Consider the following 18032-nt stretch of genomic DNA (forward strand, 5'->3'; position numbering starts at 1 on the left):
GACAGAGCGAGACTCCGTCTCAAAAAAAAAAAAAAAAAAAAAAAAGGGCCGGGCGCGGTGGCTCAAGCCTGTAATCCCAGCACTTTGGGAGGCGGGCGGATCACGAGGTCAGGAGATCGAGACCATCCTGGCTAACACGGTGAAACCCCGTCTCTACTAAAAAATACAAAAAACTAGCCGGGCGAGGTGGCGGGCGCCTGTAGTCCCAGCTACTCGGGAGGCTGAGGCAGGAGAATGGCGTAAACCCGGGAGGCGGAGCTTGCAGTGAGCCGAGATCGCGCCACTGCACTCCAGCCTGGGTGACAGAGCCAGACTCCGTCTCAAAAAAAAAAAAAAAAAAAAAAAAAAAGATACTGGGATAGAAAACAATTTTTAAGTACAAAAAGCAAAAACCATAAGGAAAGAGAGAGAATTGACATATTTGATTACTTTGTGTATTTATTTTTTTGAGACGGAGTCTTGCTCTGTGGCCCAGGCTGGAGTGTAGTGGCACAATCTTGACTCACTGCAAGCTCCGCCTCCCAGGTTCATACCATCCTGCCTCAGCCTCCTAAGTAGCTGGGACTACAGGTGCCCGCCACCACGCCTGGCTAATTTTTTTTTTTTTTTTTTTTTTAAGTAGAGACGGGGTTTCACTGTGTTAGCCAGGATGATCTCAATATCCTGGCTTCGTGATCTGCCCGCCTCGGCCTCCCAAAGTGCTAGGATTACAGGCGTGAGCCACCATGCCTGGCCTGATTGCGTTATTTATTTTAAATGTACATGTGGCAGAAACACCATTAACAAAATAAAACAACAAATCACAGAGTAGAACAACATAATTTTAACACTTACCAACGAAGACTTACTCATTATTTAAAGCATTTCTCCAAATCAGTAAGAACTCTGATAATCAATAGGCACAAAGACAAATTAACAGGAAATTCACGGAAGAGAGTACTAACTATCCAGTAGTAGACGTGAAAATATGTTGAGTATCACTCCATTCAGGAAGATGCACATGGAAACATTTCAAAAGTGTATGTAACGTCTGTGAGTTTGGCTAACATTTTATCATACTAAATGAATGTGAGGTAAATGAAATTGCTATTTAAAAAGTAGATATAGGCCGGGTGCAGTGGCTCACGCCTGTAATCCCAGCACTTTGGGAGACTGAGGCACGTGGATCTCTTGAGGTCAGGAGTTTGAGACCAGTCTGGCCAACATGCTGAAACCCCGTCTCTACTAAAAATACAAAATTAGCCGGGCGTGGTGGTGCCTGCCTGTAATCCCAGCTACTCGGGAAGCCGAGGCAGGAGAATCGCTTGAATCCAGGAGACGGAAGTTGCAGTGAGCCAAGATTGCGCCATTGCACTCCAGCCTGAGCAACAAGAGCGAAACTCTGTCTCAAAAAAAAATTAGCCAGGTATGGTGGCAGACACCTGTAATCCGAACTACTCGGGAGGCTGAGGCAGGAGAATCCCCTGAACCTTGGAGGTGGAGGTTGCACTGAGCCAAGATCGTACCACTGTGCTTTAGCCTGGGCAACACAGTGAGACTCCATCTCAAAAAGGAAAAAAAAAAAAGAAAGAAAAAATAAATACAACCTACAGCCTTTTGGACAGCACTTTTTTTTTTTTTGAGACGGAGTTTCGTTCTTGTTCCCTAGGCTGGAGTGCAATGGCACAGTCTCGGCTCACTGCAGCTTCTGCTTCCTGGGTTCAAGTAATTCTCCTGCCTCAGCCTCCCGAGTAGCTGAGTTTACAGGCGTGTGGCACCATGCCCAGCTAATTTTGTATTTTTAGTAGAGATGGGGTTTCTCCATGTTGGTCAGGCTGGTCTCGAACTCCAGACCTCAGGTGATTCCAGACCTCAGGTGATCTGCCCACCTCGGCCTCCCAAAGTGCTGGGATTACAGCGATATGCCACCACGCCTGGCCCTGGACTGCACTTTTTAAAAAATTCTGTAACCTCATTGGAAATGATAGACACCCCTTTGACAGTGCCTGATGAAGTTTACATATATACTTTTTACTTGTATCTGGTAATTCTGCTGGATTCACATCTGAGAGAATCCTTACACACATGCTTGAGAAGACATGTTTTAAAATAACTTTGTTGATACATTGTTTACAAACTTCTAAAATTGGAATCAAGGAGAATAATGGATTGTTAAGGTGTGGAATAATCATACCATGAAATACTGTATTAACATTAATAGGCCGGGCGCGGTGGCTCAAGCCTGTAATCCCAGCACTTTGGGAGGCCGAGGCGGGCGGATCACGAGGTCAGGAGATCGAGACCATCCTGGCTAACACGGTGAAACCCCGTCTCTACTAAAAATACAAAAAGAAATTAGCCGGGCGTGGTGGCGGGCGCCTGTAGTCCCAGCTACTCCGGAGGCTGAGGCAGGAGAATGGCGTGAACCCGGGAGGCGGAGCTTGCAGTGAGCTGAGATCCGGCCACTGCACTCCAGTCTGGGCGACAGAGCGAGACTCCGTCTCAAAAAAAAAAAAAACATTAATAAGACAAAATGTTTAAGATTTGACACGTTCGGGGATACATGGGTATTCATTAATTTACAGTTTTCTTTATGGTTGAAATTGTTCTTATTTTGTCCAGGAAAAAAAAAAAAGTTGGTTTAGAAAGTTGTAGAGGTTGAAAAAGAAAGAAAAATAATTTTTTTTTTTTTTTTTTTTTTTTTTTTTTTTTTTTTTTTTTTGAGACGGAGTCTTGCTCTGTAGCCCGGGCTGGAGTGCAGTGGCCGGATCTCAGCTCACTGCAAGCTCCGCCTCCCGGGTTTACGCCATTCTCCTGCCTCAGCCTCCGGAGTAGCTGGGACTACAGGCGCCCGCCACCTCGCCCGGCTAGTTTTTTGTATTTTTAGTAGAGACGGGGTTTCACGGTGTTAGCCAGGATGGTCTCGATCTCCTGACCTCGTGATCCGCCCGTCTCGGCCTCCCAAAGTGCTGGGATTACAGGCTTGAGCCACCGCGCCCGGCCAATTTTTAAAATTTTTAAATTTTTCTTAAAAATTGGTGATAAAAAATTCATTGATTAAAGGAGATATAGATTAGCATCACAAATGAAAATAATTTAGGAACAAAAACCCAAGTCAAATGTAACCCAACAGGGATCGTGTCTTGCTCACAGCAGTAGGCAGACAAGGATCCTGTCCCTTGTGGAACAGAAGCGAGAACTGGGGAAGAAAATAGAGGCTCAGGCCGGGCGCAGTGGCTCACTCCTGTAGTCCCAGCACTTTAGGAGGCCGAGACGGGCGGTTCACCTGAGGTCAGGAGTTTGAGACCAGCCTGACCAACATGGAGAAACCCCGTCTCTACTAAAAATAAAAAATTAGCCAGGCGTGGTGGTGCATACCTGTAATCCCAGGTACTTGGGAGGCTGAGGCAGGGGACTCTCTTGAACCCAGGGGGCAGAGGTTGTCGTGAGCCGAGATGGTGCCATTGCACTCCAGCCTGGGCAATGAGAGCAAAACTCTGTCTCAAAAAAAAAAGAAAAAGAAAGAAAAGAAAATAGTCTGTGTGCTGGCTTCTCCTCCCTTCCATCTTTGTGCCTTGCTGTCTGGCAGTCACATTTTTCTCCTTGCCTCTTTTCTTTGGCCCCTGCCTCCTTGTTCCCTGCAAGTGGTAAGTGCTCCATCAGGCTGGGAGTGGAATGCCAAGTGTGCTGCTCATGGCTGTGGCTGGGAGCCAGGGAAAAAATCATCCCTGCCTTCCAGCTCCTTGCCAGTCCCAGCTGGCATCTTTCCCCTCTTCCCAGCCAAACTCCCACTGGTGGCAGGGCCTGCTGCTTGCTGTAGGCGTGGGGTGGGGAGCAGACCATTGCTTGCGTGGATGCCTTCATAAACACAGAACGTGAAGAGCTGGGGCGTGCATTTAAAATCCTGTGTGTGTGTGGACTGAGAGTCTGGTCCTAAAAAAGGATTTGCGGATGTTGCTTTTTTGAAGTAAAAGATCAGAATGGCCTCAAGTAATCCAAGAAGATAGTCCTCATTCAACCTTGTACTTTTTCCTTTTTCTTCAACTGCCATTCTGTTTTCTTCTGCCTTGCTTCCTTCCCTCCTGCCCACCCTGTGCCTGCCCTGTCACCTTCGTTCCCCACCTCGAGCTCAGTGTGAGTGAGGAAACAGGTTCAGTTAGTTAGTTTACCCATGTCTGAAAGCATTCCATCTGTGGAAACATCCTGATTACCCAAGAGAGGGTGGCACAGGGAGCAGAAGTTGCTTCATAATCCTGCTTTGGTGGCCTGGTGTCTTCCTTCTCTCACAATGATGAAGGAACACGCCACGTCAGCGTCTGGAGTGTGCGCAGCTCACTCAGCCTTTGTGTTCGTTGTAGATCGAGCGAAGAGGAGAAAGCTCAGGGAAGAAAGGGCATGGCTGCTGGCTCAAGGGAAGGAGCTCCCTCCAGAACTTTCCCATCTGGACCCCAATTCCCCCATGAGAGAGGAAAAAAAGACTAAAGACCTGTGAGTATTTAATAACAACAGCAACAGTAGCAACTGGTAGCATTTACGAAGCACTCAGGCACTTTCCCCGTGTCATCCTTAGAACAGCCCTGGTGGGTAACATTGTCACCATGTGCCAGTGCATGGGGCGGGCCCTGCACTCACAGCTGACCCCGGTGCCCTTCCTCAGGCACACACAGACATGCCTGGCTACCCCGGCCTCTGACACTCTTGCTGCCACACTCTGTGGGAGCAGAAGTAAGACTTATGCTAAGCTCTTCTTTCCTCATCCCCTTAATTTAATGAAATCAGAATCTGATTATTATGTAAATGAGCTCCTTGGAAATGTGAATAGCAGTTTATCTGTTTGAGATTATTACTTCCCGTGAGGTTACTAGGTACCATGTGACTTTACTGCTCACTGAAAATTCAAAAGGCAGGTACACATTCAGTGTTCATGAGCTCATTCATCGTATGCTTTTTTGAATTAAAAGTAAAATAAAACCTGGTTAAGAATGTGCTATAGGCAGGGCTCACGCCTATAATCCCAGCACTTTGGGAAGGTGAGGCAGGCAGATCACCTGAAGTCAGGAGTTCGAGAGCAGCCCGGCCAATATGGTGAAACCCTGTCTCTAATAAAAATTTTGTTTGAAATTAGCCGGGCGTGGTGGCACATGCCTGTAATCCCAGCTGCTCAGGAGGCTGAGGCAGGAGAATCGCTTGAACCTAGGAGGCGGAGGTTGCAGTGAGCCGAAATCGTGCCACTGCACTCCAGCCTGGGTGACAGAGTCAGACTCTGTCTAAAAGAAGAAAAAAAAAAAGATTGTGCTATAAAGCCTGGGCAACATGGTGAAACCTCACCTCTACCAAAAATACAAAAATTCCCCAGGCATGATAGCACACACCTGTAGTCCCAGCTATTCAGGAGGCTAAGATGAGAGGATTGCTGGAGCCCAGGAAATCGAGGCTGCCGTCAGCTGTGATCACGCCACTTCACTCCAGCCTAGGCGACAGAGCAAGATCCTGTCTCAAAATAAGTGAAGAAATAAAGAATGTGCAATTAAATAACCAACATTCTAGAACCATAAAGTTCTGGATCATCTAGCAACCTCCCATTTTATAGATGAGGGAAGTGAAATTCCCGGTTTTGCTAAGGTCCACTGTCCCTCATTTTGTATTTCTAGGAGCGTTATCAGTATCACAGGCTCATCTAAACCACACTATTAGGACTATTCCAAATCTTACTTCAGTCAGGTGTGTCTGCGATAGACCTGAGAGGGCTCAGGAGAGAAGGTGGTCAGAGTTACTATTAATTTCTTATTTTATGATTTACAGCTTTGAGTTGGACGATGATTTCACTGCTATGTATAAAGGTTAGTTCCCATTCTCCACTGTTCCGTTTGTGATGGACATTTTCCTCTGTGCGTGTGTTAATTAAGATCTCTTCTCTGGCTCTCAGTTCTAGACGTGGTAAAGGCTCACAAGGATTCCTGGCCCTTTTTGGAACCTGTGGATGAATCTTATGCCCCTAACTATTATCAGATTATTAAGGTAGAAGTTGTCTTTGCAGTAATGCCTACTATAGTCTGTGTATCTTTCTTGGGTTTTGTCATTTGTTTCTTGTTTCATGTATATATTTTTGATGTATTTTTCTTTTCAACTGTTGAAAGTTCATGTCATGTTTCTTGTTTTATCTGTTATTCGTTACAGAGCAGCATTGCTGAATCCTCATTCTCTCTCCGTCTCTCTCTCTCTATGAAACGTTTTGTTCTCAGCATACTTTAACTATAAAGAGTTATGTGTCTCATTTAGGCCCCCATGGATATTTCCAGCATGGAGAAGAAACTGAATGGAGGTTTATACTGTACCAAGGAGGAATTTGTAAATGACATGAAGACCATGTTCAGGAATTGTCGAAAGTATAATGGGGAAAGTAGTGGTAAGCGGGGAAGGAGTTTGCACTAGATACATATCTGTAATCAAGAATAAAATGCCTTCTCTTTTATAAATACACGCCCTAGTGACTTTTCTGTAGGACAGTGAGCAGAATGTGTATGAAAAATCATGGGATTGACCATTCTAGCCGCTTACCACAGTATCTGCCAGGGACTCTCCTGGCCCGCAGGACAAGAGAGTGCAGCTGGCGCCTAACTGGCTCATCCTGGAGACCAGTCTGGTTCTGGATAATACTGTGTGTGCCTCTTTAACCACTAGATAGAGCTGACTCTTCAACCATCTGGAGAAGCTGGCGTAGTAGATCTGTAATATCAAAGTAGAAATGGCTCCTCCTACTTTGGGTCATTTATGCATTAACTCAAAATGCCCTGCTTAAAAACAGCAGATTCAGCCATTTTTTATTTAGTATTTCTGCAGTTTAGCCTTAAAGAGTTAAATTTTTACTGGCTTTTTTTTTTTTTTTTTAATTTTATTTATTTACTTACTTTGAGACAGGATTTCGCTCTGTCACCCAAGCTGCAGTGCAGTAGCGCAGACATGGCTCACTGCAACCTCAAATTCTTGGGCTCAAGGGATCCTCCTCCCTCAGTCCCAAGTGGCTGGGACTATGGGCAAGCACCACCACACCTGGCTAATGTTTTCTTTTTGGTAGGGACGGACGTCTCGCATTCTTGCCCGGTCTGGTCTTGGAACTCCTGGGCTCAAGTGATCCTCCTGCCTTGGCCTCCCAAAATGCTGGAATCACAGGCATAAGTTACTGTGCTCAGCCTGGTTTGATTTAATAGTCCTAGAGGCCCTGTCCCAACCATACAGCCTTGGGCATCTTAGGATAGAAACCATGTCTTCTTCATCTTGCATCCATAGCTCTGCAATATAATGTGCCCTAAAGGTGAATTAAACTCATAGTTTACCCAGGTTGCATCTTTTATTTGTTAGAATTGTCTTTTGTGACATATAGTAGGTCAGTTTCTATAAACTATAGTTTCTTTAAACAGTTTCTGTAAACTATAGTTTCTATAAACAGTTTCTATAAACTATACCTAGAAGTCAATCCTCCTGTCTTCCTATAGAGTATACCAAGATGTCTGATAATTTAGAGAGGTGTTTCCATCGGGCCATGATGAAACATTTTCCTGGTGAAGATGGAGACACAGATGAAGAATTCTGGATTCGAGAGGATGAAAAGCGGGAGAAGAGACGGAGTCGGGCTGGGCGAAGTGGTGGGAGCCATGTTTGGACCCGCTCCAGGGACCCAGAAGGGCCCAGCAGGAAACAGCAGCCCGTGGAGAATGGAGGAAAGTCGTTGCCCCCGACACGCCGAGCCCCCTCTTCTGGGGACGAACAGAGCAGCAGCTCCGCACAGCCCGCGCGGGAGGTGGGCACTTCCAATGGCCGAGGCTTTTCTCATCCCCTGCATTGCGGTGGGACGCCCAGCCAGGCACCCTTTTTAAACCAGATGGTAAGGAACCTAGTTTGTGAGTTCACAAGAATGTAAAGGCCATTTAGTTGGTTCTTCCTACAAAATACTTCTGTGTATGGATGAAATCTTTTTCCCCATGAGTCCTTCATTCCTTTTCTTTTATGTTGTTTACTTTTTAGTAGAGACACAGTGTTACTATGTTGCCTAGGCTGGTCTCAAACTCCTGACCTCAAGCAATCCTTCCACCTCAGCCTCCCAGAGTGCTGGGATTATAGGCATGAGCCACTGTATTCAGCCCTTCCTTTATTCTAAATCCTCTTTTTCTCATTTGAATTATGTATTCTCAATGTGTGCAAAAATTGGGATTAAAAAGATACATAATCTGGCCAGGCACCGTGGCCCACTCCTGCAATCCTAGCACTTTGGGAGGCTGAGCTGGGTGGATCACGAGGTCAGGAATTCGAGACCAGCCTGGCTAACATGGTGAAACCCTGTCTCTTCTAAAAATACAAAAATTAGCCAAGCACAGTGGCACTACTCAGCTATTCAGGAGGCTGAGGCAGAAGAATTGCTTGAACCCAGGAGGCAGAGTTTGCAGTGAACCAAGATCGTGCCGCTGCACCCCAGCCTGGGCAACAGAGTGAGACTCCGTCTCCAAAAAAAAAAAAAGTAATCTTTATTATGTAAAGTACAGGTATACATATAGTACATAAATGTACAGTATATCTGCAACATTAAGATTTCATGGTAGTGGCCGGGCACAGTGGCTCACGCCTGTAATCCCAGCACTTTGGGAGGCCGAGGCGGGCAGATCACGAAGTCAGGAGATAGAGACCATCCTGGCTAACACGATGAAACCCCGTCTCTACTAAAAATACAAAAAAAATTAGCCAAGCGTGGTGGCGGGCGCCTGTAGTCCCAGCTACTCGGGAGGCTGAGGCAGAAGGATGGCGTGAAGCCAGGAGGCGGCGGAGCTTGCAGTGAGCGGAGATCGCGCCACTGCATTCCAGCCTGGGTGAAAGAGCGAGACTCCGTCTCAAAAAAAAAAAAAAAAAGATTTCATGGTAGCAGGCAACTGGGGAGAAACGGCTAAAATAGATCCTTGGGAGGAGGAGTAATGAAAAGGAGATTGAGAAATACTGATTTAATCTAGTATCTCCTGAAGAAGGAAGTTGCTTCGGGCTCACAGGCAAGCCCTGATGCGGATGAGCGCGTATGTTCACAGTCTCCCTGTTTCCAGCCGAGGTTTAGTCATCTGTTTTATTTTAGTAGAATGTTCATCTTCAGGAAAACCCTTGTTGTCATCCTAAGGTCTGTGCCTTTCCTTTTTCCTCTTCTTGCTTTGCTCAATGTGCTGCAGAGGCCAGCAGTACCAGGGACATTTGGCCCTCTGCGAGGATCAGATCCTGCCACCTTGTACGGCTCTGGCGTCCCGGAGCCACACCCTGGGGAGCCTGTGCAGCAGCGTCAGCCTTTTGCCATGCAGGTAAGCAGCCTACTCAGGAGGTGCAGGTGCGGAGGGTCCCACAGGTACGTTTCAGAGAAAAAGTCTCTTTCCAGGTCCAATGTTCATTGCCTCCTTTCCCAAAGAGCCTGTTTCCGTAGAGAAGCACGTCACGAAGTGTGCCTTATTCTGTGAGTCTGGTTAACTGTGCTGCCTTTTCTTGTTGCCAGCCTCCAGTTGGAATTAACAGCCTCCGAGGACCCAGGCTAGGCACACCCGAAGAGAAGCAGATGTGTGGGGGGCTGACGCACCTTTCTAACATGGGCCCACACCCTGGATCCTTGCAGCTCGGGCAGATAAGTGGCCCAAGTCAGGATGGAAGCGTGTATGCCCCAGCTCAGTTCCAGCCAGGATTCATTCCTCCCCGGCACGGGGGGGCTCCACCCCGGCCGCCAGACTTTCCTGAAAGCTCAGAAATGGCTCCCAGCCACATGTATCGATCGTACAAGTACCTGAATCGAGTACACTCTGCCGTCTGGAATGGGAACCACGGTACTACGAACCCAGGACCCTTGGGCCCAGATGAGAAGCCCCACCTGGGGCCAGGACCCTCGCACCAGCCTCGCACTCTCGGTCCCATGATGGATTCCCGGGTCATGAGACCGCCTGTCCCCCACAACCAGTGGACTGAGCAATCAGGCTTCCTACCTCATGGAGCTCCTTCCACAGGGTACCTGCGACCGCCCTGCAAGTCTGCTGGACATCGGTTACAGCCACCTCCAGTGCCAGCACCCAGTTCTTTGTTTGGAGCGCCCGCCCAGGCTCTGCGGGGGCTGCAGGGAGGGGACTCCATGATGGACAGCCCAGAGATGATCGCCATGCAGCAGCTCTCCTCCCGCGTCTGCCCCCCAGGTGTGCCTTACCACCCCCAGCAGCCCGCACCCCCGCGTTTACCTGGCCCTTTTCCGCAGGTAGCTCACGCAGTGTCGGTCACTGTGTCAGCCCCCAAGCCTGCCCTGGGCAACCCTGGGAGGGCACCGAACAGTGAAACACAAGAGCCTGAGAATGACCAAGGTAATTCACACTGTGACTTTGGGCTCTTTAAGCTCTTGTTTCATGAGTAATCATGTTACACAGCATATCAAACCAAGAGTAATCTGTCTGGTTCCCAGCCTCTTTTTTTCTTTTTGAGACGGAGTCTTGCTGTGTCGCCCAGACTGGAGTGCGAGGGCAGTGGCACAATCTCAACTCACCGCAAGCTCCGCCTCCCAGGTTCACACCATTCTCCTGCCTCAGCCTCCCGAGTAGCTGGGACTACAGGCGCCCGCCACCACATCCGGCTAATTTTTTGGTATATTTAGTAGAGATGGGGTTTCACCGTGTTAGCCAGGATGGTCTCAATCTCCTGACCTCGTGATCTGCCCCCCTCGGCCTCCCAAAGTGCTGGGATTACAAGCGTGAGCCACCGCACCCGGCCTTCCCAGCCTCTCTTTCTTGAACTTCTCAGATTTGGGCCAATCATAGTCCTTGTCTCGGTCTATAGATCCCAGAGCATTTCTGGTCATAATTTTGACTTCTGCACAGGTGGGCATTTGCTGTGCCAGGCACTCCTCCTGAGACTTTTTTTTTTTTGAGACTCACTCTGTTGCCCAGGCTGGAGTGAAGTGGCGCAATCTCGGCTCACTGCAACCTCTGTCTCCCACGTTTAAGCAGTTCTCCTGCCTCAGCCTCCTGAGTAGCTGGGATTATAGGTGCATGCCACCACACCCGGCTAAATTTTTTTTTTTTTTTGAGATGGAGTCTCGCTCTGTCACCCGGGCTGGAGTGCAGTGGCCGGATCTCAGCTCACTGCAAGCTCCACCTCCCAGGTTCACGCCATTCTCCTGCCTCAGCCTCCCGAGTAGCTGGGACTACAGGCGCCCGTCACCTCGCCCCGCTAGTTTTTTGGGGGTTTTTTTGTTTTTGTTTTTTTTAAACGGAGTCTGGCTCTGTCACCCAGGCTGGAGTACAGTGGCACAATCTCCACTCACTGCAAGCTCCGCCTCCCAGATTCACGCCATTCTCCTGCCTCAGCCTCCCGTGTAGCTGGGACTACAGGCACCTGCCACCATGACCGGCTAATTTTTGTATTTTTAGTAGAGACGGGGTTTCACCATATTAGCCAGGGTGGTCTCGATCTCCTGACCTTGTGATCCGCCGTCTCGGCCTCCCAAAGTGCTGGGATTACAGGCTTGAGCCACTGCGCCCGGCCACACGGCTAATTTTTATATTTTTAGTACAGAGAAGGTTTCACCATGTTGGCCAGGCTGGTCTCGAACGTCTGACCTCAGGTGATCCACCCGCCTTGGCCTCCCAAAGTGCTAGAATTACAAGCATGAGCCTTCCTGAGACTTTTATACTTTAACTCATTTATTCTCAGAACAAGCCTTCGAGATAGCTGCTGTTACTATCCTTTTTGCAGATGGAAAATCCAAGGCATAGAAATGTTAGATTATTTGCTCTCAGCCGGCTAGTAAGTAGCAGAACTGAGATTTGGGCTCAGACAGACTAGATCCAGCATCCCATGCTTTACCCACTACATCATCATAGTTCCCCTAAAAAAGTTTGGGAGGCCGAGGCCAGTGGATCACTTGAGCCCAGGAGTTCAAGACCAGCCTGGGCAAGAGAGTAAGACTGTCTCTACTAAAAAATTTTAAAATGGCTGGGCGTGGTGGCTGAGGCCTGTAATCCCAGCACTTTGAGAGGCCGAGGCGGGTGGATCACAAGGTCAGGAGATCGAGACCATCCTGGCTAAGACGGCGAAACCCCATCTCTACTAAAAAAAAAAAAAAATTGCCGGGCGCAGTGGCTCACGCCTATAATCCCAGCACTTTGGGAGGCCGAGGCAGGCAGATCACAAGGTCAGGAGATCGAGACCATCCTGGCTAACACGGTGAAACCCCATCTCTACTAAAAATACAAAAAATTAGCCGGGCGTGGTGGTGGGCACCTGTAGTCCCAGCTACTCCGGAGGCTGAGGCAGGAGAATCACTTGAACCTGGGAGGTGGAGCTTGCAGTGAGCCGAGATCGTGCCACTGTACTGCAGCCTGGGCAACAGAGCGAGACTCCGTCTCAAAAAAAAAAAAAAATTAAAAAATTAAAAAATTAGCCAGGCATAGTGACTCATGCCTGTAACTCCAGCATTTTGGGAGGCCAAGGCGGGCAGATCACCTGAGGTCAGGAGTTCAAGACCAGCTTGCCCAACATAGCAAAACCCCATTCTTCTGAAAATACAAAAATTAGCCAGGCATGGTGGCCAGGTGCCTGTAATTCCAGCTACTCGGGAGGCTGAGACAGGAGAATCACTTGAACCTGGGAGGCGGAGTTTGCAGTGAGCCAAGATTGCACCACTGCACTCCAGCCTGGGCCACAAAGTGAGACTGTCTTAAAAAAAAAAAAGAAAGAAAAAAAGGTTCATGCCTATAGTCCCAGCTACTTGGGAGGCTGAGGTGGGAGGATCACCTGAACCCAGGGAGGTCAAGGCTACAGTGAGCTGTGATTGCACCACTGTACTCCATTCTGGACAACAGAGCAAAAGCATGTCTCAAAAAAGAAAAAAAAATACCGTCTCGAAAGTTATTATCAAGTCAATTTCTGTTCTTTCGCTACATACCTGGATTTATTAAGAATGGCCAATAGTGAGATCTGGCAAATTTGGAAGCATTTTCTTAGAAATGCTGTTTAAAAGGAGTAAACATTTACTAGGGGGAGAAAATGGGGAAAAAATACTTTGCAATTAATGCTTATTTCTAGGATAAATATCTAGCATGCATGTAATTTTCTTCAGTACCTGGCAGGGGAATGGAGACACTTGGACTTTAAGATAACAGATTCCTGGCCAGGCGTGGCACGGTGACTCACACCTGTAATCCCAGCACTTTGGGAGGCCGAGGCGGGTGGATCACAGGGTCAGGAGTTCAAGACCAGCCGGGCCAACATGGTGAAACCCCGTCTCTACTAAAAATATAAAAATTAGCCGGGCACAGTGGTGCGTGCCTGTAATCTCAGCTACTTGGGAGGCTGAGGCAGGAGAATCGCTTGAACCCGGGAGGCTGAGGTTTCAGTGAGCCGAGATCACACCACTGCACTCTAGCCTGGGTGACAGAGCAAACTCTGTCTCAAAAAAAAAAAAAAGGTTAATAGATTCCACATAAAAGTGTTTCTCATACCTGTAATCCCAACTCTTTGGGAGTCTGAGGTGGAAGGATTACTTGAACCCTGGAGTTCGAGGTTTCAGTGACACATGATCACACCACTATACTCCAGCCTGGACGACGGAGTTGAAACTCTGACTCTTTAAAAAAGAAGAAAAAAAAATTGTTAGGGAAGAAAACCCTTTTAGTATTTCTTTTATGAAAAGTCCGGGCCGGGCGCGGTGGCTCAAGCCTGTAATCCCAGCACTTTGGGAGGCCGAGACAGGCAGATCACGAGGTCAGGAGATCGAGACCACCCTGGCTAACACGGTGAAATCCCGTCTCTACTAAAAATACAAAAAAAAATTAGCTGGGCGAGGTGGCGGGCACCTGTAATCCCAGCTACTCGGGAGGCTGAGGCAGGAGAATGGCGTGAACCCGGGAGGCGGAGCTTGCAGTGAGCTGAGATCTGGCCACTGCACTCCAGCCTGGGCGACAGAGCGAGACTCCATCTCAAAAAAAAAAAAAAAAAAAAAAAGTCCTACTTTGTTAACACCACCTCTAGGAGAATTTTCTAATACTGATTTCAAGTAAGTTCTGGAATTGAAAGCTTTACAAGAATCCTGTTTAGTTAAGTCTTTGATAAGTCTAGTTGTAAGTTTAATGTTGACTGAATAATGAAAAGTACAGTTTTTGACTTGCATTGTATAATTTATGTACCATTGACGTTTAAGGCCTGCTTCAGGTAGCCTGAGCTATCTTAATAGCTCTTTAAAAGTTGTTAAGAATCTCTAACCTTGTCCTTCAGATCTGTTACCAGGATTGTAATTTGATCACACCTGGACAACTGTCCTCCTAGAAAGATTATAAAAAGATTATTTTGGCCTCGTGCAGTAGCTCACGCCTGTAATTCCAGCACTTCGGGAGGCTGAGGGGGTAGATCACCTGAGGTCGGGAGTTTGAGTCCAGCCTGGCCAACATGGTGAAACCCTGTCTCTACTAAAAATACAAAAATTAGGCCAGCGTGGTGGCACATGCCTGTAATTTCAGCTACGTGGGAGGCTGGGTCATGAGAATCACTTGAACTCGGGAGGTGGAGGTTGCTGTGAGCCAAGATTGTGCCACTGCACTCCAGCCTGGGCATCAGAGTGAGACTCTGCCTCAAAAAAAAAAAAAAAAAAAAAAAAAAGATTATTTTGTATAGATACATAACATTTATCCACTATTCTATATTGTAGTATTAGTTAAGACCGTATTTGTAGGTTGAATAGTAAGGTAAAGAATTCTGAGGAAGTAAACAAGCATAGGAGTCTAATAAATTAATTTGATTAGGCTTAGTAAGTTTCCATAATGTGTTAAAGATGCCTTTTGAGTTTTATGTTGTAGGCATCTTGTCTTCAAGACATGCAGACAACGTGAGTGTATCCATTCAACAAAGTGATCGAGTCTGTGTGTGCATGGACCGAGATGACAGGGAGACGGAGAAGTCCCTCCTGTGGAGCTTTTGTTCTCATGGAGAGAAATCAGGGCTTTGGCCTTTCTGAGTGCCCGTGGTGCCCTGTTCTTTCTCGTTGCATCACATTTTAGAGCTTCCCAGCATGGCCAGCAATTCTGATAACAAGCCTCCCCTCCTGGTGTGTTTCACATGCACCTTCCTGGAGTCTGTGAGCCACAGGCCATCTCTCAGGCTCTTACGAATCAGGCAACCCAAGATGAAGGACGTGTGCATTCTCCAGCCCACCGTGAGCGTGGCTGTAGCGGTGCTAGATTTTACCTCTGTGTCCATGAAAGGGGTGAAAGGAAGTGTACGGGGACCCCAATGTCCTGAGCTCTTTCAGGGGCTCAAACAGTTTCCAGCTGGGACTTGAGTCACCACACATCCACCTCAATCTGACTCAGGCGTGTTCTTTACATGAATATTGCCATGTCAGCTACTGAATTATTTTTTCTCCTTTTTTTTTTTTTTTTTTTTGCAGCAGAGCCGTTGCCTGGCCTTGAAGAGAAGCCAGCAAGTGTTGGTACTTCAGAGGGCGTATACCTCAAACAACTACCTCACCCCACGCCTCCCCTGCAGACTGACTGCACCAGGCAGAGCTCACCACAAGAACGGGAAACAGTGGGCCCGGAGCTCAAAAGCAACTCCTCCGAATCTGCGGACAGCTGTAAAGCCACCAAGGGCAAGAATCCCTGGCCCTCGGATAGCAGCTACCCTGGCCCAGCCGCCCAAGGGTGCATGAGAGACCTCTCCACGGTGGCAGACAGGGGCACTCTTCCCGAGAACGGAGTCACTGGGGAAGCGTCTCCTTGTGGATCAGAGGGGAAGGGCCTTGGTAGCAGTGGTTCTGAAAAGCTACTCTGCCCCAGAGGCAGAACGTTTCAGGAAACCATGCCATGCACAGGACAGAACGCGACGACACCGCCCAGCACAGACCCCGGTCTGATGGGAGGCACTGTGAGCCAGTTTTCCCCGCTGTACGTGCCTGGCCTGGAGTACCCGAATTCAGCTGCCCATTACCACATCAGTCCGGGCCTGCAGGGTGTGGGCGCTGTGATGGGAGGGAAGTCCCCAGCATCCCATCCCCAGCATTTCCCCCCAAGAGGCTTTCAGTCTAACCACGCTCATTCTGGAGGCTTTCCCCGGTATCGCCCCCCACAAGGAATGAGGTATTCCTACCACCCACCACCGCAGCCTTCCTACCACCACTATCAGCGAACTCCTTACTATGCGTGTCCACAGAGCTTTTCGGACTGGCAGAGACCTCTGCATCCCCAGGGAAGCCCCGGCGGGCCCCCAGCCAGTCAGCCTCCCCCACCGAGGTCCCTCTTCTCAGATAAGAATGCCATGGCCAGTCTGCAAGGCTGTGAGACGCTGCATGCTGCCTTAACTTCTCCAACCCGTATGGATGCAGTGGCTGCTAAAGTCCCCAATGACGGGCAGAATCCTGGTCCGGAGGAAGAGAAGCTGGATGAATCTCTGGAGAGGCCAGAGAGTCCCAAAGAGTTTTTAGACCTGGACAACCATAACGCCGCCACCAAGCGGCAGAGCTCGTTGTCAGCCAGCGAGTATCTCTATGGAACTCCACCTCCGCCTCTGAGTTCAGGAATGGGATTTGCTTCCTCAGCGTTTCCACCCCATGGTGTGATGCTGCAGCCAGGGCCTCCCTATACACCTCAGCGGCCGGCCAGTCACTTTCAGCCCAGGGCTTACTCCTCCCCTGTGGCTGCCCACCCGCCTCACCACCCAGGGGCCACCCAGCCCAACGGCCTGTCTCAGGAGGGTCCCATCTATCGCTGCCAGGAAGAGGGCCTGGGTCACTTTCAAGCTGTGATGATGGAACAAATTGGCACTAGAAGTGGAATAAGGGGACCTTTCCAGGAAATGTACAGACCATCAGGGTAAGATTGCATTTGGGCTTTTTCCCCCTAAGGAAAGAACAGATGTTTATTTTATTTATTTTTGAGACAGAGTCTCCCTTTGTCACCCAGGCTGGAGTGCAGTGGTGTGATCATGGCTCACGGCAGCATCGACCTCCCAGTCTCAAGGATCCTCCTGCATCAGCCCTTTAAGTAACTGGGACTACACACGTGCCACCATACCCAGCTAACTTGTTTGGGTTTTTTTTGTTTGTTTTGTTTTGTAGAGGTAGGGTTTCACCGTGTTGCCCAGGCTGGTCTTAGTCTCCTGAGCGCAGGTCATCCTCCTGCCTCAGTCTCTCAAAGTGCTGAGATTACAGGCAGGAGCCACCACGCCTGGCCTGGATGTTCATTTTAAACAGAAAAATGGCCTTAGAGATGAAGATAACAGTTAATGGTCTAGGAACCAAAAAAGCATGTGACTTAACTGATATTGCGCACTCTGTAGGAAGGTATCAGACTTACAGCCCAACTTTATCTTTGAAATTTTTTCCCCTCGTGAAAATGAATAGGCCTTTAAATGACTGAATTAGATTTTGATATTGTAAACTTTTTTATTTTTATTTATTTATTTATTTATTTATTTGAGATTAAGTCTCGCTCTGTGGCCCAGGCTGGAGTGCAGTGGTACAATCTCTGCTCACTGCAATCTCTGCCTCCCAGGTTCAAGCAATTCTCCTGTCTCATCCTCCCAAGTAGCTGGGATCACAGGTGCCCGCCACCACACCTGGCTGAGTTTTGTATGATACTGTAAACTTAATCACCACAGTTTGAGAGCTGAAAGCAAGGCTGTGTCAACATTGCTGCCATGTGCAGACACTGACCAAGGTAAAAAAAAAAAAAAAAAAAAAAAAAAGGCCTACCCGGGAGTAGAAGAGGAGATCATATGTAGTACTGAAGTTTTACTACATACCTCTCATTTCTCTTTTTTTTTTTTTTTTTTTTTTTTTTTTTTTTGAGACGGAGTCTCACTCTGTCGCCCAGTCTGGAGTGCAGTGGCCGGATCTCAGCTCACTGCAAGCTCCGCCTCCCGGGTTCAGGCCATGGCCGGATCTCAGCTCACTGCAAGCTCCGCCTCCCGGGTTCACGCCATTCTCCTGCCTCAGCCTCCCGAGTAGCTGGGACTACAGGCACCCGCCGCCTCGCCCGGCTAGTTTTTTGTATTTTTTAGTAGAGACG

General features: G+C 48.3%; 1 protein-coding gene across 6 annotated transcripts in view; it reads left to right on the forward strand.

Annotated features, from left to right (window-relative positions):
• Positions 1-18032, forward strand: part of LOC105480758 (CECR2 histone acetyl-lysine reader) — a 202062-nt gene that overhangs the window by 175553 nt on the left and 8477 nt on the right. For 4 of the 6 annotated variants that reach the window (XM_011739930.3, XM_011739931.3, XM_011739936.3 and 1 more), the window contains 8 exons: positions 4338-4467; positions 5782-5819; positions 5906-5997; positions 6259-6385; positions 7473-7861; positions 9183-9308; positions 9497-10340; positions 15416-16835. In XM_011739930.3, the coding sequence (XP_011738232.2) occupies positions 4338-4467; positions 5782-5819; positions 5906-5997; positions 6259-6385; positions 7473-7861; positions 9183-9308; positions 9497-10340; positions 15416-16835 (3166 nt within the window). The remainder of the gene's footprint in view (positions 1-4337; positions 4468-5781; positions 5820-5905; positions 5998-6258; positions 6386-7472; positions 7862-9182; positions 9309-9496; positions 10341-15415; positions 16836-18032) is intronic. The other 2 variants (XM_011739933.3, XM_011739935.3) reach the window with 2 other exon arrangements.

The sequence above is a fragment of the Macaca nemestrina genome, chromosome 15, assembly GCF_043159975.1.
Source record: "Macaca nemestrina isolate mMacNem1 chromosome 15, mMacNem.hap1, whole genome shotgun sequence".
NCBI lineage: Eukaryota > Metazoa > Chordata > Mammalia > Primates > Cercopithecidae > Macaca > Macaca nemestrina.